Consider the following 25,644-nt stretch of genomic DNA (forward strand, 5'->3'; position numbering starts at 1 on the left):
ATACTGAAATAAAAGTGTATAAAAAGTAATTTTTATAACTTTTGGGGGAAAAAAGGTTAGTCATTTATTCTATGGATGAAGTGTGTCACCAGCAATGTAAATTATATGCTGTAATGAAAATGGTAATTAAGGACAAAGGTCAGAAATGCCACAACCATACAATTTTAAGGGCATTTTATATTTGCATAAAAAAATATTGCGCTCTGTGCCCATTTAGAGAACCTGCATGTTGTTGTGATGGCTGACTGGCTGTTGTTTTCTGTGTGTAGTGATGGGGACGGTCCGCAGTGCAGTGGGCAGTGCCCAGCTCCTCATAGCCCAGAAGTTCCAGCAGTTCAGAGGACTCTGTGATGAGAACCTGGTGAGTAGTATTAACCCTACAAACGCCCTCTTCCTCTGGCACATTTCAATGCACCTTTTTCAGTCTCAGCAGGTTGAGTTGGTTTAGAGCTCCCCCTGGTGTCAAAATACATGCATACTTCTAAGCAATGAGGCAACACACATCCATCTCTGTAACAGATGGCTAATATTGATGTTAAATCTGTATTTTCACTGTTTCACTTCCTGAAAGTGAGCCATGGCTGGAAAGGACTGAATAATGTCAGTGTGTCTAGACAAGCCAACTAGCACTGTCCTTCCTGTCACATCCTGTCTATTAGAATGTGAATGCCAACCCTCGGCCCACAGCCCAGGATCTGGCGGGGTTCTGGGACCTCCTGCAGCTCTCTGTAGAGGACATCAGTGTCAAATTTGACGAGCTCTGGCAACTCAAGGCCAACAACTGGCAGCTGCCAGAGAAGAAGGTATTGGACTCACACCACATATCACCTTGATAGATCCTGATTACTTATTACTATTATTATCATCCAAACCGCTTTCTATTTAATAAAACAAAAGACACTACGCACAAACACATCCTAGATATTCTTAATGGGTTTGCGTCCAACAATTCCCATGTCTCTCCATCCTAATCTCTTTCTCTTCATCCTAATATCTCTGTCTCATCCTCAGGGGGAGAGGAAGGTTGTTCCCCCCTCTGTGCCAAAGAAGACGTCCAAGCTGACCCCTGGGAAGGACCGGAGCGTGGACTCTGTGGTGGACAAGCAGCGGCAGGAGGCCAGGAAACGCCTGATGGCGGCCAAACGCGCGGCGTCGGTACGACAGAACTCTGCCACGGAAAGCTCAGACAGCATTGAGATTTACGTCCCCGAGGCCCAGACACGCCTCTGAGAACAGACCGCCACCGGCACTCTGCTCCCCCATGAAGGAACAGCCTCTCTCACCCATATATATATATATATATATATATATATATATATATATATATATATATATATATATATATATTTATATATACATATACATATACACACACACACACACACACACACACACACACACACTGCTCCCCATGAAGGAACAGCCTCACACCCAGGGGTACAGAGCCCGGTCCCCTAATGGCAGCGCAGCATACAATCAGAGTAGAACCCAGGAGAGCACAGGCATGCTAAAAATACAGAACAATGCAAAACCACTTCCTTCCTGGCTGCCATGGAGATGGAGACCTCAACAGACATTTAATACTATTGTTATTACTATTAATATTATAATTATTATTATCTCCTCCTGAAATACATCAAGACTGTCTTAAATGTGCATCTTGGATAAAAGGACATCCTTATTCCTTGTCAGCTGAAGAATCTTGGTATCCCAGAAGTTTACTCTCTTCTCACCCCCTCACTTCTTCTGAGTCTGCGAGCTGGGCTGGGCTAGTCCAGGCAGCCTCTCTCGTTTACCACACACACTCAGGATACACACAGGTGTACTCATTCACTGTCCACACAGTCTTCCTATTTTCTCTTTGTATTAGGCTGCCACTCCATTGGTTGTGGACGATAAGCTTTACTCTGTATGGAATCTATATGAGATGGTGTTGTCGTGTACTAAGGAAGACCGTAGCATTCTATCTATCTCAAACTGGTTACCATAATAGTTTTGTAAATGTTCTTTACCAGATTGTTTGTTAGACAAGGTCCAGTGTTCAGTACTAAGGTAGTTTTTCTATAGACCAAGTACATGTACTGTCATGATGATATTCGCACATGATGCAATCATTCTCTCTCTCTCATAAACACGCACTATGCTGTCTGTCAGTGTCTGTGCAGACTCATGTTTTATGTCTTCTATGCCCTTTTGAGGGAAGAAGAGAGATTACCAGGGCCAGCTGATGTGCGCTAAGGTAGGAATGTAATATGCATTGAAAATAACTTGATAACTGCACCTTTCACGCCACCTGTTTACCAGGTTACTTTACCCATATTTGTTGCAGGGGACCATGAGGTATTGTGCACCACTTAATTACAACATTCCCTGTTTCCTACTCAACCTCCAGTACATTTGAATCAGAAAGTGGAATCAACTATAAGCTCTCCTTTTTTCCTGATTACCTAGACTGGTTTATTTTCAGCGGCGTTGGCCAGAGCTCTGCCAGTGGTTTTGGGAGACAACTCGTATAAGCAATAAGTAAAATGGGATGTTTGACCTAGCGATGTAAAAATGATTCTGATGCCCCGTCAAAAAGCAACAACCCCTAGCCCCTAAATTTTCAGTGTTCTCAGATCTGAAGTGATAGGTGAAAGTCAAACAATATGTGATGAGTCTACCTTGTCTTACAATGTTCCATGAGGAGCTTCAACTATTCTTCTTCCTCCTGTCTAATGCTTAGGCTATAAGCTATTTTCTCCAGGTGAGCCCGCAGTCACTTAACAAGCCAACAGTCGAACAAATCATAACAGCGCTTTGGTCATCATACACCATTAATAACCACTACTTCATTGGTCAAAGCCTTAACACCAACTGTCAAATTAATAATTATCCAAAAGAATGACAACATAGCATTTCTTAGTTTCTAATGTATGCTATGTATCACTTATCTGTGCATTGAAAAGGTCTAAGAATCAAAACGTTTCAGACTATACTCGAGATGAATTAATGTACTCTTATTATGGTGTCTGGCTGGCAGTTTGACGTCTTATTCCTGTGTACAGACAGAGGCACATTGTGGAGATAATTTTTTTAAACATTTTGTATGAGACATTTTCTGTGACTGGTTTGAATTGACCATGCAGTCAGCCAAAAACCACTAGACTGTTTTGACCTGTGCCACAGGTTATATTGGTCTTTTTCTGGATTTGGAGAGAATTGATGGTGCTTTATAGGATTGTACTGTGGTGTGGAGTTTGAATGCCTTCTTAGAGAAACATGTCAGCATCATTGAAAAAGAGGTGTATTCACACTATCACACTACAGCATACATGTGTATATGAGCTTTCAGCTTTGCATTTCTCGTAACATGAGTCATTTTTCTCATGAATTGCCATGTTCCACTCATTCGCTGAATTCCAACTCAACCCTCTAGCCTAGGCACTCCTGTTAGATCTGAAATGATTGGATCGGTATGGAGAAATTCCACCCAGTCTGTCAGAACTAAAGAACCTCTGATCAGAAGGCAAAGTGCCGCGATTACGTTATTGCACAAAGCTATGCGAGGGATTGATTTGGAATTTTGAAAAATATCTGCAATTTCAGGATCTCAATGCAACTTGTCCCCTTGAAGAGCTGGCTCTCCTCCTAAATGGCTAACACCTGTGCCACAACAAGGCTGCCCTCAAAGTGCTCGTGTGATCCACAGTCAGTTTTGTATTTTTAGCTCATAATGTAAAATATGGCAATTAGTAGAACTGGGAAAGCAGCTGATGCAGGAGCACCAGTATGTTAATTATTGTTTGTTTATTTGTAATACATCAAATACGGATGTGTACATTTCATTGTCCAAAGAAATCATTAAACATCCCTTTGTTACATCTCCTTGTCACCACCATTATTATACTCATTGCTATATGTAATATTAGCTGAGATGTTAATATTACCGATAAAATCGCTGTCTTCAATGATATTTAGCTGTATGTTAGCTCATGTTTTGTTATATCTCTCTTTTGAATGGCCTTCCTCATAGCTCAGAACAAGAGTCATGCAAAGATCCTACTGAGATCATAGTACCAATCACAATTTGTTGTCTGTCTGGGGATGGAGACTAGTCTGTATTCAGTCTCATGTCATTTCAGGGTTGGTGAATTGGTCTCAGATTTCATGTTCTCTTCAATCATACAGTCAGAAGTGTTAAAGACTGGTCTCTGCATGGCACTGGTATAGCATAGAATCTAGAACCTAGACCAGAACATTGTTTCCTTCAGAATCAGGAGCCTGGAAGAATGGAACCTTTTTTTATTCGCCCACTACTTCAAGAGAAAATGGCCTGATCAGGGATATTCAGGCAGTTTGTATACAGTATGCTTTGTGTTATAAAGGGCTATAATGGGCATATGAAGGGGCAACCCCTGATGTCATATACCCTGTTGAGACAGTGACTTTGGACAATGCAAAACACTTCAGCCATCTGGCTTGGATTTTTTTGGAACTAATGGTCTGGATTGTATCAATAATGTCAAAAACATTTTGCCACGCATCACTTTCAGGGTAATGATGGGACACTAAATAAATTCCCTGAAGAACTTTTCTATGGTAGTAGAAAATCTCACTTACCTGACTGTAGATATACCTCCTTAGACTTGTCACTGGTGATCACACCATACCCATTGACCAACTCCTCTTTGAGAGATGCAAATAGTGAAACATGCATAAACAAATTAGACAGAGGGCCATTTAGAAACTACTGGTCATTATTTTACAAATCAAGCACATATTCTACTGGTTGTTCATATGTTATGGTATACTAGTTATTTTGAAAGAATAAAGAATTGTAATTACCAGTAAAATGTCCTATTAATTTTCAGTGTGTGAATACAGTTGAGTAAGCAAAACAATGTACAGTAACTAAATAAATAGCGAAACGTATCATAGCGCTACCCCTACTGGCTTCAAGATGGTAGGCCTAATTGACCGTAGACAAACTAGAAAATGAAAGGCTATTTTCTTATTTTAGATATACCAATAAAATGTGTGTGTGACATAAAACAGAGCGTTTCTCATTCCTAAATATCATATTATTCATGTGTGCATTGTCAGCGCGCATATTGATTCGTTTCCTGCGGACGCCGGGAGGAGGAGCCACACATTAAAAGAGGATGAAGAACACTTCGAAGCGCACTGATTAAATACTGTACTGAATCAAAAGTGACACACCAAACAGATAGCTACATTTGTGTGGACTCACCTGTCGTCATTTAGGTAAGTGCTGCTGAATACTATCTGCCGTGCGTAGGTGAATCGCGATGTTGTTGCTCTGAAAATAAAGTTAAGTCCTCAAGTTATTGTATAAAACAAGCGTGTGTCATAGCTATGGACATGTAAAAAAATAAGTAAACCAACCGGTCACTTTCTTCAGATGTAAAGTGGGATTCAACATGCTTAGCTAGCTAACATTAGCTACATAGCTTTAGCACTAACAGTAGGCATATAAGCTAACGTTAATAACTAGCTAGCTAAACTGCTTGTGAAATACACTACATGGTCAAAGGTATGTGGACACCTGCTTGTCGAACATCTCATTAAAAAAATCATGCTGCTACAACAGCCTCTACTCTTCTGGGAAGGCTTTCCACTAGATATTGGAACATTGTTGCAGGGACTTGCTTTCATTCAGCAACAAGAGCATTAGTGCGGTCGGCACCGATGTTGGGCGTTTAGGCCTGGCTTTCAGTCGGCGTTCCAATTCATCCCAAAGGTGTTTGATGGGGTTGAGGTCAGGGCTCTGTGCAGGCCAGTCAAGTTCTTCCACACCGATCTCAACAAACTATTTCTGTATGGACCTCGCTTTGTGCACAGGAGCATTGTTATGCTGAAACAGGAAAGGGCCTTCCCCAAACTGTAGCCACAAAGTTGGAAGTACAGAATCGTCTAAAATGTCATTGTATGCTGTAGTGTTAAGATTTCCCATCACTGGAGATAAGGAGCCTTGCCTGAACCATGAAAAACAGCCCCAGACCATTATTCCTCCTCCACCAAACTTTACAGTTGGCACTATGCATTGGGGTAAGTAGCGTTTGCATCCGCCAAACCCAGATTCTGTCAGACTGACAGATGGTGAAGCGTGATTCATCACTCCAGAGAACGTGTTTCCACTGCTCCAGAGTCCAATGGCGGCAAGCTTTACACCACTCCAGCCAACGCTTGGCATTGCGCACGGTGGTCTTAGGCTTGTTTGTGGCTGCTCGGCAATGGAAACCCATTTCATGAAGCTCCCTGCAAACAGTTCTTGTGTTGACTTTGCTTCCAGAGGCAATTTTTACACGGTACGTGATTCTGCACTCGGCAGTCCCATTGTGTGAGCTTGTGTGGCATACCACTTCGCGGCTGAGCCGTTGTTGCTCTTAGACATTTTTCGACTTCACAATAACAGCATTTACAGTTGACCGGGGAAGCTCTAGCAGGGCAGAAATTTGATGAACTGACTTGTTGGGAATGTGGCATCCTATGACGCTGCCATGTTGAAAGTCGAGTAGCTTTTCAGTAAGGCCGTTCTACTACTAATGTTTGTCTATGGAGATTGCATGGCGGTATGCTCAATTTCATACACCTGTCAGCAAGGGGTGTGGCTGAAATAGCCCAATCCACTAATTTGAAGGGGTGTCCACATACTTTTGACCATGTAGTGTATCTACTCAGCTAGCTAGCTATGATTGAAAGTAAACAAACGAATGTGGGAAGATGAACTAAACAACTAGCTAGCTAGATGCTGATGCAGGGATTTCTCAAGTAATTTGATTTAGCCTAGAAGTTTGAGATGTTAAACGTTTCTAATCTTTTACAAGCCTTGTCAGCCAAGTGTTGTCATCTCTGTACGTTACTGAAGCGTACTGTACTCTCATAGTGTACCATTGTTTTAAAAAGTAAAACCCTCAACATTGACATTATCTGTAAAATCCTCTGCAGAGAGATGATGATGACCTCACTCAGCTAGAGTGACCTGACCTCCCGGTCCCAGAGCATCCTCAGCCAGGCAACCCAGCCGTGACAGAACCAGTCATTGGACAGCACAATAGTTTAATATATATGCCATTTAGCAGACGCTTTTATCCAAAGCGACTCGTCCGTGCATACATTTTACGTATGGGTGGTCCCACAGTGACAGTGTTCAATTTCTACTAGCATCATGGCTGCCAGTCAGCAGAAAGGCACTGCAGTGCTGGAAACCTCAACAGAGGGAAAGAGAACAGAGCTCAGGGCCAATGAAGTACAGAAGAAATGCTGTAAGTACTGTGTGTCTGGGTCTTCCAGAATCATGTTCCAGTCTGGTCCCTTTCCTATGTTAACCCAATTAGGTTAAACGTTAACTCATTGCCAGATGCATCAATCTGATCTTTGGGTATTCATTGTAAGCTGTCTTCCTCTAAATGCATAACCATTCAGACCTTTTTTGTCACGACATAATGCAATTGTGTTGATTAAGTGTATTGAATTGGTCTTGGGCTGCTGTGCAAATTTGACATTTAGAAATGAACATGAAGTGCCCTTTTTCAAGTAGTAATCAGTCCTATTTTTTTGTCTCGCTGGCTTTCAAAAGGTGAAAACAGGTGCATGTGCGATCGTATGTCACTACCCTCCCTCCCCTGTGATGCAACGTGACACTAGGCATCTCTTGTCTCCCTACCTGCCTCTATAGCGTGTGAAAGGTGCTCGATAGATTTATTATTATTATTATTATTATTATACCTTTATTTCAACAAGGAACACAGACTGAGGCCAAGGTCTCTTTTACAGCTGGGCCCTGCGTATACATGTTTACGCATACAGTTTAGGTACAATGATTAAAAAACTAAACAAGACAAACAAAACAATCACAGATAACACAAAAAGAAATACAGCAACAGATTTCATTTACGCATATGTTATTCTACTAACAGCACAAGAACTTGCATTACCCGAAACAGTTACAAGCAATATAAAAATGCTCCAATAAATATTTAAAATGAGCAAGGGGGACAAGAGTCTGAAGTTTAAGTTTAGTCTGCAGGCTATTCCATAAGCAAGGAGCATAACAGGAAAAGGCAGACATGCCCAACTCTGTGGAAATCACATGGGCCTCATATCTTAACTGCCAAAATAAAGGAAACACCAACAGTGTCTTAGTAGTGCGTTGGGCCACCACGAGCCGCCAGCACAGCATCAATGCGCATTGGCATAGATTCTACAAGTGTCTGGAACTCTATTGGAGAGATGTGACACCATTCTTCCATGAGAAATTCCATCATTTGCTGTATTTATGGTGGTGGAAAACGCTGTCTCAGGTGTCGCTCCAGAATCTCCCATAAGTGTTGAATTGGGTTGAGATCTGGTGACTGGGACACACAAACATACACATTTTAAACCCACTATGCTCCTTTGGGAACCCTCTTTCAAAGTCACTAATATCTTCTATCCATGGTAGCCAAAATAATGGGGAAATGGGCGTTTTTATACATGGCCCTAAGCATGTGTGGAAGCACCTGCTTTCAATACACTTTATCCCTCATTTACTCAAGTGTTACCTTTATTTTGGCAGTTACCAGTAGATTATATGTGATGTATGCAGTCACCAGTGAGTGTGTTTTGGCAATAACAAAATGTCATTCCCAGTTAAACAAGTCTGCGCAGAATGGACTGGAAAGTTAATGCCAATCTGGAGACTCATACTTCATACTCACACAAACGTATTCATTGGCTGCTCGATAACATCTAGATTTTTAAACCACCTTGCTGGTTCTAGAAATGTAACATGTGACCATCATGCATGGCCTTGTTAAGCATAGCAAGGGTTTGTTTGCAATGGACTGAGGATGGGTGTTGGTGGGCTTTCTTGAATCTACAGTAACATACTAAAGAAGAGCGACAACCCTCATAACACCAGGCTTTATTTTTACTTTTCTGGGCAAGAATGTAACAGTGTCTGTGGTCAGTCAGTTGCTAAGCAGCTACTAGTGATTACATCTGAATGGGGGGGGAACAGGAATAACTAAAAATGGATAAACTGTTTGACTTTCATTTTTAAAGATGGACTTATTGTCATTGTTTATACCTTGGCCTACATTCTATTGGTATTTCAAAGTAAGTTGTTTGGTTGTGAGTGATGCGTCTTTGTGAACAGCATGGGCCTCTTATATGACCAACTCCCCCACTGTGATTGTGATGATTGGTCTTCCTGCCAGAGGGAAAACCTACATGTCCAAGAAGCTGACCCGCTACCTCAACTGGATAGGAGTGCCAACCAAGGGTTAGTATAGAGGCATCACTGTATGTACTATACTGTATTTAAATTTGTTCCAGAACCTTCCAACCGGTAGATAAACATTGAAGCCACACGTTCCTCATTCTTTATATCACTGTATTCAATCCAATCATAATCCTCTATACCAGTGGTTTTCAACCGGTGTGCCGTGAGGAATTCTCCAGTTTCGAACACTCACTTAGAAATGTGACCTGTGGTATGAACATGGATTTTTGACTTGGGGGCACCAGTGTCACTCAAATAGTACATCTGTATCGTTCTTTCAAGGTCTGTACGCTCAGGCTGTTACAGGCTTATTATACATTTGTATAATTTGAGGCGTGCACATCACGAGCGAAGTCATTTGTATCATTTTACTTCGCCTGTGAGAACCATTAGCACAGGCAAGTCGGACTAGGCTGAACTTTACCACAGCCTCTGGCATAGAAACAAACAGAGCATAGCTTTATGTCCGTGGTTGCACCTTTAAAATGCAGAAAACTGCTTGTCTCTATCCCAAACCTTTTAAACCTAAAGACCTATTTTAATGCTCTTAAAGGGGTACACACAAATTATATAAATCTATAAATATACTTTTTTTTACGGGAAATGGATCATTTGCAGTGTGCATCAGATGAGATGGAGGTCATCACCACTAAATACATTAATAAGGCCATTTTTAAGTGTTTTTATCCCATCAAGGTGTGCCACAGTTTAAAAAAAGTTTGGGAACCACTGCTCTATACGATGTGTAAAATAATTCCTTTGTGTAGACCACTAACAAAGGATTTCTTTTGTGTAGAAATATTTATAGTGAAGGATGTCATTGAACTGCAATGCTGCAGAACCTGTTTGTCTTCCTGACACTGTTCAGTAGAATGTCACATGGTTTACAAGAACATGTCGTGCCTTTCACCTGAGGCTTATGATGATGGTCCTGTATTGTGTTGCAGTGTTCAACCTTGGAGTCTACAGACGAGAGGCTGTAAAAGCCTACAAATCCTATGACTTCTTCAGACATGACAACGAGGAGGCCATGGAAATCAGGAAGTGAGTGCTCCTCCTCCCCTCTGTGTTTTTGGACCTGTGGCAGAAGAATTTGGTTGTTTTGATGAGTTAAACAGTTTGCAGTAACCCTTTTTTCTATAATATGCCCTCCATGTTTTTCACAGCCCCAGGCAGGTGTTTTCTGTATTTACAAGGCCCCGACTAGATATAAACAATTCATGTAATTATGTTTTAAGTAGTGCACATAGTTAGTCACCTGGCAGCCTGTCATTTTCCTAGTCTCTCATTTTAGTATTTAGTGCTAGCTGCTAGACCAACAGTTATAATACTTGTTATAAGCGTTATATGAACCCTATAATATATTATAATAGGGCTTGTAATATGTTATGTATCTCTATGCTGTACATTTTAACAGATTGAACATAAATGTTACTAAGGCGTAATGGGGTCGTCTTACAATGCGTTATAGCCACATAGTGCATAATATCCATTGGCTTTAAAACCTGTTGAGGACAGACGTTCCGCTAGCGGAACCCCTAGCCAACAGCCAATGGCATCGCACAGCGCGAAATACAAAACCAACTAAAATACCACAATTCAATTTTCTCAAACAATCAACTATTTTACACCATTTTAAAGATAAGACTCTCGTTAATCTAACCACATTGTCCGATTTCAAAAAGGCTTTACAGCGAAAGCAAAACATTAGATTATGTCAGGAGAGTACCCAGCCCAAAAATAATCACACAGCCATTTTCAAAGCAAGCATATATGTCACAAAAACCAAAACCACAGCTAAATGCAGCACTAACCTTTGATCTTCATCAGATGACACTCCTAGGACATTATGTTATACAATACATGCATGTTTTGTTCAATCAAGTTCATATTTATATCAAAAACCAGCTTTTTACATTAGCATGTGACGTTCAGAACTAGCATACCCACCGCAAACTTCCGGTGAATTTACTAAATTACTCATGATAAACGTTCACAAAATACATAACAATTATTTTAAGAATTATAGATACAGAACTCCTTTATGCAATCGTGGTGTCAGATTTTAAAATAGCTTTTCGGCGAAAGCACATTTTGCAATATTCTGAGTACATAGCTCGGCCATCACGGCTAGCTATTTTGACACCCACCAAGTTTGGGACAACCTAAACTCGAAAAATTGGATTACCTTTGCTGTTCTTCGTCAGAATGCACTCCCAGGACGTATACTTCAACAACAAATGTTGTTTTGGTTCCAAATAATCCATAGTTATATTCAAATACCTCAGTTTTGTTCCTGTGTTCAGGTCACTATCCGAAGAGTGACGAGCGAGCGCATTTCGTGACAAAAAAAATTCAAAATATTCCATTACCGTACTTAGAAGCATGTCAAACGCTGTTTAAAATCAATTTTTATGCTATTTTTCTCGTAAAATAGCGATAATATTCCAACCGGGCAACGTTGTATTCATTCAAAGGCTGAAAGAAAAAAATTGAGTAGTCTCGTGGCCGCGCATCTCCAGTGTCACTGTCCCCAGGCTGACCGCTCACAAATTCTGCTGCTGTTCTTCGCCCAGAGACAGCAGACACCCCATTCCACTTTCTGGCGGCTTTAGAGAGCCAATGGAAGCCTTAGAAAATGTCACGTTACAGCACAGATGCTGTATTTTCGATAGAGATGCAACAGAAGGACAACAAATTGTCAGACAGGGCACTTCCTGTATGGAATCTTCTCAGGTTTTGGCCTGCCATATGAGTTCTGTTATACTCACAGACACCATTCAAACAGTTTTAGAAACTTTAGTGTTTTTACATTTACATTTACATTTTAGTCATTTAGCAGACGCTCTTATCCAGAGCGACTTACAGTAGTGAATGCATACATTTCATTTTCATTTCATACAATTTTTTTCTTTCTTTATTTTTTTTTTTCTATCCAAATCTACTAATTATATGCATATTCTAGTTTCTGGGCAGGAGTAGTAACCAGATTAAATCGGGTACGTTTTTTATCCGGCCGTGAAAATACTGCCCCCTATCCCAAAGAAGTTAATTGAAGTGTTACAGATTTTTCTTTTAAATTGATGTGGATTACTGAAGTGGGTCACTGTGTTCCTACAGGCGGTGTGCTCTGGTAGCTCTGCGGGATGTCAAAGCTTATCTGACTGAGGAGGGGGGCCAGATCGCTGTGAGGATCTACTCTTTGCTCTTTATGTTTTGAGTAATTGGAGATAAAATAGTGATATAAAACTGAAAGACAAGCTTACTTTTAGATATCAGTGACATGTGATTGATTTATTTTACATGTTTACTGTCTTATGTCTTTCAGGTCTTTGATGCCACAAACACCACCCGAGAGAGGAGAGAATTAATCCTTAGTTTTGCAAAGGAACGTGCTTACAAGGTCAGTTTCATGTTATGCATGTTACAAGGGTTAGGTATAGAAACTATTCTCAATTGTTATTGTCAATGGTTTGTTGAAGTGGGTCTTCATAGATTGGTCTCTTTTGCAGGTGTTTTTTGTGGAGTCATTGTGCGACGACCCTGATGTCATTGCTGCTAATGTTATGGTAAATTAACTTACATGTTAAAAAAACATGAGTACTACTTCTCGTTAAAACATTCTCTAATCTTCAAGGTATTTCCACACTTTAAGTCTTGTGCACCACACTCTCTCCTCCCCAGGATGTGAAGGTATCCAGTCCAGACTACCCAGAGAGACACAGAGAGAGTGTGATGGAGGACTTCCTGAAGAGAATAGAATGTTATAAAGTGACGTACCAACCATTAGACCCAGATGAAAATGACAGGTAAGACATTCTGCTGAGTTCTCTCTTTTAAATGGTTAATTGATTAATTTTGTCAGTCATGCATTTGCATTTAAAAACCTTTTACAAGAGTTCCAGTTTGTCCAGTAGGTGGAGACAGCACGCAAGGTTGACAAAGGTTGTTTTTCAGTTATGGCCTGCTTGGTGGCCACATTGACTCATCATATCATTGGTCTGATTTCCAGTTCTGATTCTCCTGATAGAAACCGTTTCTTGTTCGTTGGTCATTATTGCTATTCCACCATAGTATTTGTTTTAGATCATATGAAGTCCCTTCTAAAACAATACACAAACAACCATACATTTTTACCATCCAAGCTTGACCAGACTTTTGTTTTGTGGCAGGAGAGAGGTTTGGTATATTTCAAAGATTTATTTTTAGCCAAATATAATCTGCCTCAAATTAATATTTCCCGCTTTTTTCAAGCTTGTAATTTTGTTCATTCTCACCTTCCTACTTTTCCTCAATCACCTGCTAACACGCTATTAGAAGGGATCTTGTTGCCCCTGCAGATCCAGAGAATTCTCATTTCGAGACTATGCGATGTTATTATAATTTCAATGTTTTATTTAACCAGGCAAGTCAATTAAGAACATTGTAAATAACAATGATGCCTGGCAAGAGGCAAAAGGCCTTCTGTGGGGATGGGGGCTGTGGTAGAATAAAAACTGACAACACAGAGAGAAGACACTGGCAACAGAGCAAATACAACAGCAAACAAACAGTGGTGTGTGCGTGCATGTGCATGTGCATGAGTAGTAAAACAACTCTCTTCCTTACATAAGGCAGAGCAAATTCGTGACAACTAGAAACGTGTTTCAACAACCTGTTCATCTACTTGTCATTTGAACTCTTTCTGGGACACCAGGCCCTGGAGTTTTAGGTTGGCTTGGAGGGGCCTAATGAAAGGGCCTTTTTTCCCAGTTCAAATTTTTGGGACTCTTAGCATAAAACAAGAAGATTGAGATCTGAGCTTGTATGTTTTCATTTCAAACCAGCAAAGAGTTCTGGCGTAATAAATAAGAATGTACCAGTGTTTGAGACTGCGTGTTGCTAGTGATCAAATCAAATTGTATTGGTCACATACACGCGTTTAGCAGATGTTATTGCGGGTGTAGCGAAATGCTTGTCCACCCGACAGCACTGTAGAGATCAATGGTGAGTTAGACGGTTCTGATTGGTGACAAAACGAAGGGCTTCGTGATAGTCGAGAGCCTTCAGTGTAGAGCTTGAGGCTTTCACATAAATAGTATCACCATAGTCAAATACAGAAATAAAAGTACAATGGATCAACTATTTTTCTGGCGACAAAGGAAAAGCAAGCTTTGTGTAATAAAACCCAATACACAGGTTGAGTTTCCTGACAAGGTTTTCTACATGGGTGGTGAAGCTGAACTTTTCAACCACCCAAACTCCCAGCTATTTGTACATTTTGACTTGCTCTATATAATTTCCTTCCAAGGTAGTAATTACATGGTTTTCAGAGTGTTTAGTATTGGAAAATACCATGCATTTTGTTTTAAAGGAATTCAAAACAAGCCTCAAATTTTACAGATTCTGTTGAATGATGTTAAAATGCAACTCTAATTTAGGGCACAGTGAACATAATTCAAAACCTTCAAAGTTGCTGTGATAGGTTTCAGGTCTGGCTACAGCACTAATTGCATACCACTCAAAATATTGTTATCCATGACGTTGGCCTTACGTAAGGTTTCAACCACTTCCGACTTCGCCAGATGAGGTTTCGCCCCCATTCATTTTCCGCGGGAGCACACGGAGAAATGCGCAGGGGATTATGGGAAGGTGAGTGACGCGGTCCCTGCTTGCGGCGCGATAGATTTTTTTTTTTATATATATATTTTTTGCGATAGAAAAAGTTTAGCTCTGCCCTACTTTATACAAATTTCGAGCCGCTGCCGCTAACCAATCATGTGAGGAGCAAATGTTTGTGAAAACCTGTTCACGAAGCTTAGTAACGCCTGTCATTAGTTACGCACAAACAAAACATATGGAGGATAGCCAATCATTGCAGTGTCATGTTTTCCAATTCAATATGATTTTACTTTGCTAGAAAACAACAGACAAAATCACAAGCTCAAGGGCATGGAGGAGGATTGCAGAGCTTTATGGTGGGTGAAGCGAGATTTGCACAACCATGTTTGCTTGTGCTGTAGCCATGAACATTAAGCAACATAAACCTCAGAACTGTGATCAAAGATTAAATTGTGAAATTTGCCCACCAAAGGATGGGAATCGCCAGTAACATGCAATGTAACATTGTAAATGATACACTAGGCATGAATTTCCATTTAATATGCTACGAATTGGATTATGGTATCTTAACTTTATGATTCCAATTTGTAAGTCGCTCTGGATAAGAGCGTCTGCTAAATTACGTAAATGTACAAATGTAAATGTAGCTTATGGCTCCTTCATTATACTGGTGTCATGACATTGTTGATAGCTCACTTCCTGTAAAATACACCAATGGGTACTTTGGGTAAAGGAAATTGTGGCTTTGACTTGCAAACATTGTTGTGCAAATCTCTCTCAACCCATCAATGTCTCTGCAATCCTCCTCCGTGCCATTGCCCTTCAGAATTCGTCTCTGTGTTCTAAAATAATTCTCAGCAAATAAACGAGGTAGAATTACAACTCTCCCCACACAACATTATTTCCCATTTTGATATTTTTACTAGCCTACAAATTGGCAGCTCCTTATTTTCATGTACAGTAATGTACCTAGAATACAAGGGTTGGATTTGCACTGAACAATTTCATGTCAGAAGAATAATGTAGAAAATCGGGTTTATGGTTAGCCTCATACATTATCTACTGGTGTAATTTTAGATTGTAGAGCACACAACTGGACATAAACATAATGTTCATTTGAGAAAGCAAAACAGAAACAGACAAATTAGAGACAGAGGCCCTTCGCACCTTTTTATTGCAGAATTGTGATCTGTGATGAAAGAACTTTGACACTAGTTCATCTTGAATAATGTTTAAGTGAACAATTTAAAACAAGTGTAAACACTTTACTTCAATGAATCAATATTGAATTCATCAAAATATAATTTCAAAAATGTACAAATAATGTAACCTGTTTGTAAATGTTAGACATCTTAGTAAGTAGGCGATTTATTACTAAAGCATAATTTCAGGTGAACAAAAAAGTCCATACCAGAGGTGGCCAACCTTGCTCCACTCCCTGATCTACTGGGTGAGCAGGCTTCTATTCCAGCCCAGCAATAATACACATCAAGTCATTAGGTTTGATAAGTTGAATCAGGTGTGTTAGTGCTGGGCTGTAACAGAAGCCTGCATACCTGCAGGAGAAGGATTGGCCTGCTACAGTTGTAATACGTTTGTAGCCTACATTGTGTGTGACTTTTTAACTGTATTGTTGTATACAACATTTGCTAACATAAGCACACATGCAACCCATGGCATACAAGAATGTGCCAGCAGTCTCTTGGGACATTCACTGGGACCTCTTCATCTGCAGACAGGCTTTTGCAGCTCTCCATATCTAATAACAGACATAACAAAGAAAGATCCCTGACTATCATCTCTCTGTCTGTCTTCATAGTGTTCCTCTCTAGGGACTAAAACTGGAGAATATTTGCGTAATGTCATCCCTCAACGTGCCCAATCTAACAAGTACAGCTATTCTCTTTCCTGACAGCTAGAGCAGAACATCCTCTCACCCTCTTCTGTTATAACACTCTTCCAATGCATTTGGAGCGAGGTTTTTAATTTAAAATAAACCTACATCAAGATAACTTCATATTAGCTTGTTAACTAGCTGTCGTATGTACATTCAAAAAATGTATTCAATTCTGTTTTATTAGCTAGCTAGTTACAGCAGGCTACTGTGTGTAGGCTAATGAGCTGCTTGTTAGCTAACTAGGTATTACATAGATTCTTGAGTTGATCAGTTGGATGTCCACCAGTCTAGGTTCAGGTCATCCATAAGCAAAAATTCTGATTTGACGTGATAATAATTCTAAAATACAGTCCAGAGAGCCAGCAATAGCAGATGGCGGTAACAGGAGAACAATATTTAAGTATGCACTAGGATTAATATTCAAAGCTAGATATTTTGGTGAAGTCAGAATGGTAGCCGAAAACGTATCTTTTATGTGTATATAGCAACACCACCACGATCAGACCGAAAAACATTGTAACCAATGTCAGTGATAGATTTTTTTTGAGCCAGGTTTCAGAAGGCATAAATACATCTGGGTCTGCTGTTTTACCCAAATATTCACAAAATCATGTTTCAGAAGAAGATGTCTTACATTTATGAGCAGAAACCTCAGACAATTCAGACTTTTTAATTCAGATGGGGTAGAAATGTCAGGACCTGGGTTAAATTGCACATTTCCTGATAGTAAATGCAGCAAAATAATGGCACCATACACGCTGTCTGCCATCTGCCCAGTACAGTTTAAACCAGGAATCATCCCTGAAGAGCACACTTCTCCAGCGTGCCGGTGAGCATTTGCCCACTGAAGTCGGTTACCACGCCGAACTGCAGTCAGGTCAAGACCCTGGTGAGGATGACAAGCACGCAGATGAGCTTCCCTGATACGTTTTTTGACAGTTGGTGTAGAAATTCTTTGGTTGTGCAAACCCACATTTTCATCAGCTCTCCGGATGGCTGTTCTCAGACGATCCCTCAGGTGAAGAAGCCAGTTACACGTGGTTGTGAGGCCGGTTGGACATACTGCCAAAACTTGAGACGTGTTGTGTGAGACAACTGCACATTTTAGTGGCCTTTTGTTGTCCTCAGTACAAGGTGCACCTGTGTTTTTTTTTTTTTCTCTTATTTTTTCACCATTATTTAACCAGGTTGGCTAGTTGAGAACAGGTTATTATTTACAACTGCGACCTGGCCAAGATGAAGCAAAGCAGTTCAACACATACAACAACACAAAGTTACACATGGAATAAACAAACATGCAGTGAATAATACAGTAGGGAAAAAAGTATATATATTGTGTGCAAATGAGGTAAGGCAATAAATAGGCCATGGTGGCGAAGTAATTACCATATAGCAATTAAACACTGGAATGGTAGATGTGCAGAAGATTAATGTGCAAGTAGAGATACTGGGGTGCAAAGGAGCAAGATTAATAAATACAGTATGGGGATGAGGTAGTTGGATGGGCTATTTACAGATCGGCTATGTACAGGTGCAGTGATCTGTGAGCTGCTCTGACAGCTGGTGCTTAAAGCTAGTGAGGGAGCTATGTCTCCAGCTTCAGTGATTTTTGCAGTTCGTTCCAGTCATTGGCAGCAGAGAACTGGAAGGAAAGGCGGCCAGAAGAGGAATTGGCTTTGGGGGTGACCAGTGAGATATACCTGCTGGAGCGTGTGCTATGGGTGCTGCTATGGTGACCAGTGAGCTGAGATTAGGCGGGGCTGTACCGAGCAAAGACTTGTAGATGACCTGGAGCCAGTGGGTTTGGCAACGAGTATGAAGCGAGGGCCAGCCAACGAGAGCGTACAGGTTGCAGTGGTGGGTAGTATATGGGGCTTTGCTGACAAAACGGATGGCACTGTGATAGACTGCATCCAATTTGTTGAGTAGAGTGTTGGAGGCTATTTTGTAAATGACATCGCCGACGTCAAGGATCGGTAGGATGGTCAGTTTTACGAGGGTATGTTTGGCAGCATGAGTGAAGGATGCTTTGTTGCGAAATAGGAAGCCGATTCTAGATTTAATTTTGGATTGGAGATGTTTAATGTGAGTCTGGAAGGAGAGTTTACAGTCTAACCAGACACCTAGGTTTTTGCAGTCGTCCACATGTTCTAAGTCAGAACCGTCCAGAGTAGTGATGCTGGACGGGCGGGCAGGTGCGGGCAGCAATCAATTGAAGAGCATGCATTTAGTTTTACTTGCATTTAAGAGCAGTTGGAAGCCACGGAAGGAGAGTTGTATGGCATTGAAGCTCGTCTGGAGGTTAGTTAACAGTGTCCAAAGAAGGGCCAGAGGTATACAGAATGGTGTCGTCTGCGTAGAGGTGGATCAGAGAATCACCAGCAGCAAAAGCGACATCATTGATGTATACAGAGAAGAGAGTCAGCCCGAGAATTGAACCCTGTGGCACCTCCATAGAGACTGCCAGAGGTTCGGACAACAGGCCCTCCGAATTGACACAATGAACTCTATCTGAAAAGTAGTTGGTGAGGCAATCATTTGAGAAACCAAGGCTGTTGAGTCTGCCGATAAGAATGTGGTGATTGACAGTCGAAAGCCTTAGCCAGGTTGATGAATACGGCTGCACAGTATTGTCTCTTATCAATGGCGGTTATGATATCGTTTAGAACCTTGAGCGTGGCTGAGGTGCACCCATGACCAGCTCTGAAACCAGATTGCATAGCGGAGGAGGTACGATGGGATTCGAAATGGTCGGTAATCTGTTTGTTAACCTCTCTTGGGTAGGGGGCAGTATTTTCACCTCCGAATAAAAAGTGTGCCCAAAGTAAACTGCCTGTTACTCAGGCCCAGAAGCTAGGATATGCACATAATATATTGGTAGATTTGGATAGAAAACACTCCAAAGTTTCTAAAACTGTTCAAATAATGTCTCTGAGTATAACAGAACTGATATGGCAGGCGAAACCCTGAGGACAAACCATCCAGGGGGGGAAAAATGAGGTCATAGGATTTTCCAGTTATTTTCTATGGGATACCCTTATTGGGGCGGCAGGGTAGCATAGTGGTTAGAGCGTTGGGCTAGTAACTGAAAGGTTGCAAGTTCGAATCCCCGAGCTGAAATGGTACAAATCTTTCGTTCTGCCCCTGAACAAGGCAGTTAACCCACTGTTCCTAGGCCGTCATTGAAAATAAGAATTTGTTCTTAACTAACTTGCCTAGTTAAATAAAGGTAAAATAAAAAATTATTAGGAACCTGGTTGCAGTTCCTATGGCTTCCACTAGATGTCAACAGTCTTTAGAAATTGTTAGATTTTTTTCTTTTGAGAAATAAAGAAGTAGTCCTATTCATTGTAAGTGTCAATCCAGGTGAACTCTACTTTTTTGGTGCGTGTGTACTGGGGCGCGCTTCATGTTGTTTTTATCCGGTATTAGAAACAGTTTATTCCCTCTTAAATTTGATCGATTATTTACGTTTTAGGGTACCTGAGGTTGGATTAGGAACGTTGTTTGGACCAAGTTTACAGGTAACTTATTAGATACTTTGCAGGCATGTTGGGCGAGTTGAAACCGGTGTATTTCTGAATCAAATGCGCCAAATAAATGGACATTTTTGGGACATAAAGAAGGACATGATTGAACAAAAGGACCATTTGTGATGTTTCTGGGACATTTTGGAGTGCCAACAGAAGAAGATCTTCAAAGGTAATACATTAATTATATCGCTATTTCTGATTTTTGTGGCTCACCTGCCTGGTTGAAATATGATTTTCATGTGTTTGTATGCCAGGCGCTGTCCTCAGACAATCGCATGGTTTGCTTTCGCCGTAAAGCCTTTTTGAAATCTGACACAGCGGCTGGATTAACAAGAAGTTGAGCTTTATTTTGATGTATAACACATATATTTTCAAGAATGTTAAATATTTGAATTTGGTATTTTTGAATTTCGCGCTCTGCAATTTCACCGGATGTTGGCCAGGGACGCTACTGTCCCACCTGGCCATAAGAAGTTAACATGGCTTTCGAAGACCTTAGAAAGGCAGGGTAGGATAGATATAGGTCTGTAGCAGTTTGGGTCTAGAGTGTCTCCCCCTTTGAAGACAGGGATGACCGCGGCTGCTTTCCAATGTTTGGGAATCTCAGACGATACGAAAGAGAGGTTGAACAGGCTAGTAATGGGGCTGCAACAATTTCGGCAGATCATTTTAAAAAGAGAGGGTCCAGATTGTCTAGCCCGGCTGATTTGTAGGGCGTCCAGATTTTGCAGCTCTTTCAGAACATCAGCTATCTGGATTTGGGTGAAGGAGAAATGGGGGAGGCTTGGGCGAGTTGCTGTGTTGGGTGCGGGGCTGCACATTGCACTCCACGAGGAGCCTGCCTGTTACGCAAATGCAGTAAGAAGCCAAGGTAAGTTGCTAGCTAGCATTAAACTTATCTTATAAAAAACAAATCAATCAATCATTATCACTAGTTAACTACACATGGTTGATGATATTACTTGTTTATCTAGCCTGTCCTGCGTTGCATATAATCGATGCGGTGTGCATTCGCAAAAAAAGGACTGTCGTTGCTCCAACGTGTACCTAACCATAAACATCAATGTCTTTCTTAAAATCAATACACAAGTATATATTTTTAAACCTGCATATTTAGCTAAAAGAAATCCAGGTTAGCAGGAAATATTAACCAGGTGAAATTGTCTCACTTCTCTTGCGTTCATTGCACGCAATGTCAGGGTATATACAACAGTTTGGGCCGCCTGGCTCGTTGCGAACTAATTTGCCAGAATTTTACGTAATTATGACATAACATTGAAGGTTGTGCAATGTAACAGGAATATATACACTTAAGGATGCCACCCGTTAGATAAAATACGGAACGGTTCCGTATTTCACCGAAAAAATTAACGTTTTGTTTTCAAGATGATAGTTTCCGGATTCGACCATATTATTGACCTAAGGCTCGTATTTCTGTGTTTTTATTATATTATAATTAAGTCTGATTTGATATTTGATAGAGCAGTTTGACTGAGCGGGGGTAGGCACCAGCAGGCTCATAAGCATTCATTCAAACAGCACTTTTGTGCGTTTTACCAGCAGCTCTTCGCAATTCTTCAAGCATTGCGCTGTTTATGACTTCAAGCCTATCAACTCCCAAGATTAGGCTGGTGTAACCGATGTGAAATTGCTAGCTAGTTAGCCTGGTGCGCGCTAATAGCGTTTCAAATGTGACTCGCTCTGAGACTTGGAGTAGTTGTTCCCCCTGCTCTGCATGGGTAACGCTGCTTCGAGGGTGGCTGTTGTCGATGTGTTCCTGGTTTGAGCCCAGGTAGGAGCGAGGAGAGGGACGGAAGCTATACTGTTACACTGGCAATACTAAAGTGCCTATAAGAACATCCAATAGTCAAAGGTATATGAAATACAAATCGTATAGAGAGAAACAGTCCTATAATAACTACAACCTAAAACTTCTTACCTGGGGAAAATTGAAGACTCATGTTAAAAGGAACCACCAGCTTTCATATGTTCTCATGTTCTGAGCAAGGAACTTAAACGTTAGCTTTTTTACATGGCACATATTGCACTTCTACTTTCTTCTCCAACACTTTGTTTTTGCATTATTTAAACCAAATTGAACATGTTTCATTATTTATTTGAGGCTAAATTGATAGTATTTATGTATTATATTAAGTTAAAATAGTGTTCATTCAGTATTGTTGTAATTGTCATTATTACAACAACAAAAAATAATAGGCATCGGCTTTTTTTTGGTCCTCCAATAATCGGTATCGGCGTTGAAAAATCATAATCGGTCGACCTCTAGTGTGCATGGGATAAAGATGCAATCAGGTCACACATCTTGACCTCCAGTCTAACCTCTGACCCCTAGGGACCTGTCCTTCATCCAGGTCATCAATGTTGGCCGGAGCTTCCTGGTCAACAGGGTGCAGGACTACATCCAGAGCAAGATCGTGTACTACCTCATGAACATCCACGTGCACTCTCACTCTATCTACCTGTGTCGGCACGGAGAGAGCGACTACAACGTGGAGGGACGCATCGGGGGCGACGCAATGCTGTCTGTTCAAGGGAAAAAGGTACCCCGACTTCTCTTTTAAGTATATCAATACAAGTAGAGTCAAATTGTGCTAGCTCTTGCTATGTTGCTCTGTATTCTATGTTCACTGAGTGTACAAAACATTAGAAACACCTGCTCTTTCCATGACAGACTGACCAGGTGAAAGCTATGATCCCTTATTGATGTCACCTGCTAAATCCACTTCGATCAGTTTAGATGAAGGGGAGGAGGCAGGTTAAAGAATAATTTTTAAGCCTTGAGCCAATTGAGACATGGATTGTGTATGTGTGCCATTGAGGGTAAATGGGGAAGACAAAAGATTGAAGTGGCTTTGAACGGGGTATGGTAGTAGGTGCCAGGCGCACCGGTTTGTGACAAGAACTGTAACACTACTGGGTTTCCGTTTCCCGTGTGTATCAAGACTGGTCCACCACCCAAAGAACATCCAGCCAACTTGACACAACTGTGGGAAGCATTGGAGTCAACATGGGCCAGAATCCCTGTGGAACTCCTTGTTGAGTCCATGCCCTGACAAATTGAGGCTGTTCTGAGGGCAAAAGGGGGTGCAACTCAATATTAGGAAGGTGTTCTTAAATCACTTAAATCACTATATGACATCTCCCTCTTACGTACAATATTAAACCTACTATGCCTATTCTAATCCTCTCTCAGTTTGCTGGAGCTCTGAAGGGTTTTGTGGAGGAGCATGGTCTGTCAGACCTAAAGGTGTGGACCAGCCAGCTGAGACGGACCATCCAGACTGCTGAGGAGCTTGGGGTGCCCTATGAACAGTGGAAGATACTCAACGAGATCGATGCAGTCAGTACTACAGTGCACTAATGACCCATAGACAAAACATGGTAGTGGTTACATTGTTAAATAATGATTGTCTTTTAAAATGACATATTTCTGTGTCTCAGGGTGTGTGTGAGGAGATGACCTATGATATAATCGAGAAAACCTACCCTGAGGAGTTTTCCTTGAGAGACCAGGACAAGTACCACTACCGCTACCCAGGGGGAGAGGTAATTCTTCCTTTCTTCTCTACAGAGATCTATCTGGCCTATTAATCTGAGTCATTGAGCTCAGTTTGTCCCTCCCCTCTCCATAGTCCTACCAGGACCTAGTGCAGAGGTTAGAGCCGGTCATCATGGAGCTGGAGAGACAAGGCAACGTGCTGGTCATCTGCCACCAGGCTGTCATGCGATGCCTGCTCGCTTACTTCCTGGATAAGAGTGCCGGTACAAACACACAATCTCATTTATATAAACAGACATGGAGATTCACAGATAGACACAGCCCTGTGTTAGGAAACTCATTTACTTTGGCTAGGATACAAACACACTCCTCTTAATTTACATCTGCTTGTTTTGAGTGAAAAAACACTTGCTCATGTTCATCCTGGATGAAACAGGACAGAAATAAAAGTCCAATAACATTTTATTTGTCACATGTGCCAAATACTTAGTGAAATGCTTACTTACAAGCCCTTAACCAACAATGCATTTTTTTGTAAAACTGCATGTTTTGTGTAACAAATAGTGAGGCTATATACAGAGGGTCCTGGTACAGAGTCGATGTGCGGTGGCACCGGTTAGTCGAGGTAATTAAGTTGAGGCTAAACAATGTCGCATGGCCCTCAAAGGTCTGCCAAGTCAGGAGCAAAAGTGGTTTGTGCCTAAAAGAGCATTTTAAACGCTAGTAAAGTCTGTCTGCCACAGCTCGCCCACACTGTGACTGGGCATTGGGCACCTCTGACTGTCACTGCCCGATCCCAGATGTCATTAAAGGGAAGTAATGCAATCTATTGAGTAATGATATCATCTAATCTAAATATAATCCCTGAAAAATAAATATGTATCATTAACTGTCATGTTTCATTGAAATGCATAAGATTGAGTTGTCTTGAGATGATTCATAGATCTCACGTGTAATGTTCTAAGTGAAGTCATTGGCATTCTTGTTTCTGTTGGCACAGATGACCTGCCCTACTTGAAGTGTCCCCTCCACACGGTTTTAAAGCTCACCCCTGTGGCTTATGGTAGGATATCTCATCCAAGACTACCCTGTCTCAGAATCCACATATTTCTCCTCCCTCTCTCAAGTTAACATTGACTGTTATTCTCTCCTTCTCTCGGCCAGGTTGCAAAGTAGACATGTTTGACCTGAAAGTGAAGGCTGTAAACACTCACCGGGATAGGCCATTAGTGAGTTGATCTCCTTGCCATATCTCTGTTCAATCTACTGTACGTTCTTCTTCATTTCATAGGTTTATTTCCTGTATCCCTCTCGGTAACGGATGTGGCCAGTTCTGACCACTGATCCGAAGACTTTCCCTCCAGGGTCAGTTTGACAGTAAACAGCCGAGTCATTACCATCTGGCTGAGCTGGGGAGGTGTGGTTTGAAGAGTTCTATTTTGTAGGGAAATTGTTCTTGTAAAAAGCCAGAGCACCATCTCCACCCTCAACCACACAAAGGGCCTATTTCATGTCATGTAATCTAATCAGGAGATTCCCTGTGTTCTGGTTATACAGTACAGTACCTACAGAAATTATTCACATCCCTTTACTTTTTCCACATTTTGTTGTGTTACAGCCTGAATTTAAAATGGATTAAATAGTTGTTGTTTTTTTCTCACTGGCCTACACACACTACCCCATAATGTGAAAGTGGAATTATGTTTCTAGACATTTTTACAAATTAATTAAACATGAAAAACTGAAATGTCTTAAGTATTCTACCCCTTTTTGTTATGGCAAGCCTAAATAAGTTCAGTAGTAATAGTAAAAATGTGCTTAACAA

At 41.1% G+C, this 25,644-nt stretch overlaps 2 protein-coding genes and 1 long non-coding RNA gene across 6 annotated transcripts in view; 2 read left to right on the plus strand and 1 right to left on the minus strand.

The window, feature by feature from the left end:
• The window catches only part of LOC106572356 (disks large-associated protein 4), a 117,442-nt gene extending 113,579 nt beyond the window's left edge, over positions 1-3,863 (plus strand). For both annotated transcript variants that reach the window (XM_014146416.2, XM_014146417.2), the window contains exons 9-11: positions 270-361; positions 660-803; positions 1,012-3,863. In XM_014146416.2, the coding sequence (XP_014001891.1) occupies positions 270-361; positions 660-803; positions 1,012-1,230 (455 nt within the window). In that variant the 3' untranslated portion in view covers positions 1,231-3,863. The remainder of the gene's footprint in view (positions 1-269; positions 362-659; positions 804-1,011) is intronic.
• Positions 3,864-5,118: 1,255 nt separating this feature from the next.
• LOC106572354 (6-phosphofructo-2-kinase/fructose-2,6-bisphosphatase 2) overlaps positions 5,119-25,644 on the plus strand; it is a 32,138-nt gene continuing 11,612 nt past the window's right edge. Inside the window, exons 1-14 of one of the 3 annotated variants that reach the window (XM_014146413.2) lie at positions 5,119-5,247; positions 6,952-7,268; positions 9,143-9,268; positions 10,216-10,312; positions 12,389-12,455; positions 12,597-12,671; positions 12,781-12,837; positions 12,953-13,077; positions 22,653-22,860; positions 23,514-23,660; positions 23,762-23,866; positions 23,953-24,082; positions 24,820-24,882; positions 24,984-25,048. In XM_014146413.2, coding sequence (XP_014001888.1) covers positions 7,172-7,268; positions 9,143-9,268; positions 10,216-10,312; positions 12,389-12,455; positions 12,597-12,671; positions 12,781-12,837; positions 12,953-13,077; positions 22,653-22,860; positions 23,514-23,660; positions 23,762-23,866; positions 23,953-24,082; positions 24,820-24,882; positions 24,984-25,048 — 1,362 coding nt within the window. In that variant the 5' untranslated portion in view covers positions 5,119-5,247; positions 6,952-7,171. Of the gene's footprint in view, positions 5,248-6,951; positions 7,269-9,142; positions 9,269-10,215; positions 10,313-12,388; positions 12,456-12,596; positions 12,672-12,780; positions 12,838-12,952; positions 13,078-22,652; positions 22,861-23,513; positions 23,661-23,761; positions 23,867-23,952; positions 24,083-24,819; positions 24,883-24,983; positions 25,049-25,644 lie in introns of those variants that run through there. The other 2 variants (XM_014146414.2, XM_014146415.2) reach the window with 2 other exon arrangements.
• LOC123727328 (uncharacterized) lies at positions 10,179-25,214 on the minus strand. Its single transcript, XR_006759253.1, has 3 exons — positions 25,034-25,214; positions 23,807-24,066; positions 10,179-10,346 (listed from the first exon to the last, which is right to left on the minus strand). It is a non-coding gene; the product is annotated as an uncharacterized lncRNA (long non-coding RNA).

The sequence above is a fragment of the Salmo salar genome, chromosome ssa15 (genome assembly GCF_905237065.1).
Source record: "Salmo salar chromosome ssa15, Ssal_v3.1, whole genome shotgun sequence".
NCBI classification, from domain to species: domain Eukaryota; kingdom Metazoa; phylum Chordata; class Actinopteri; order Salmoniformes; family Salmonidae; genus Salmo; species Salmo salar.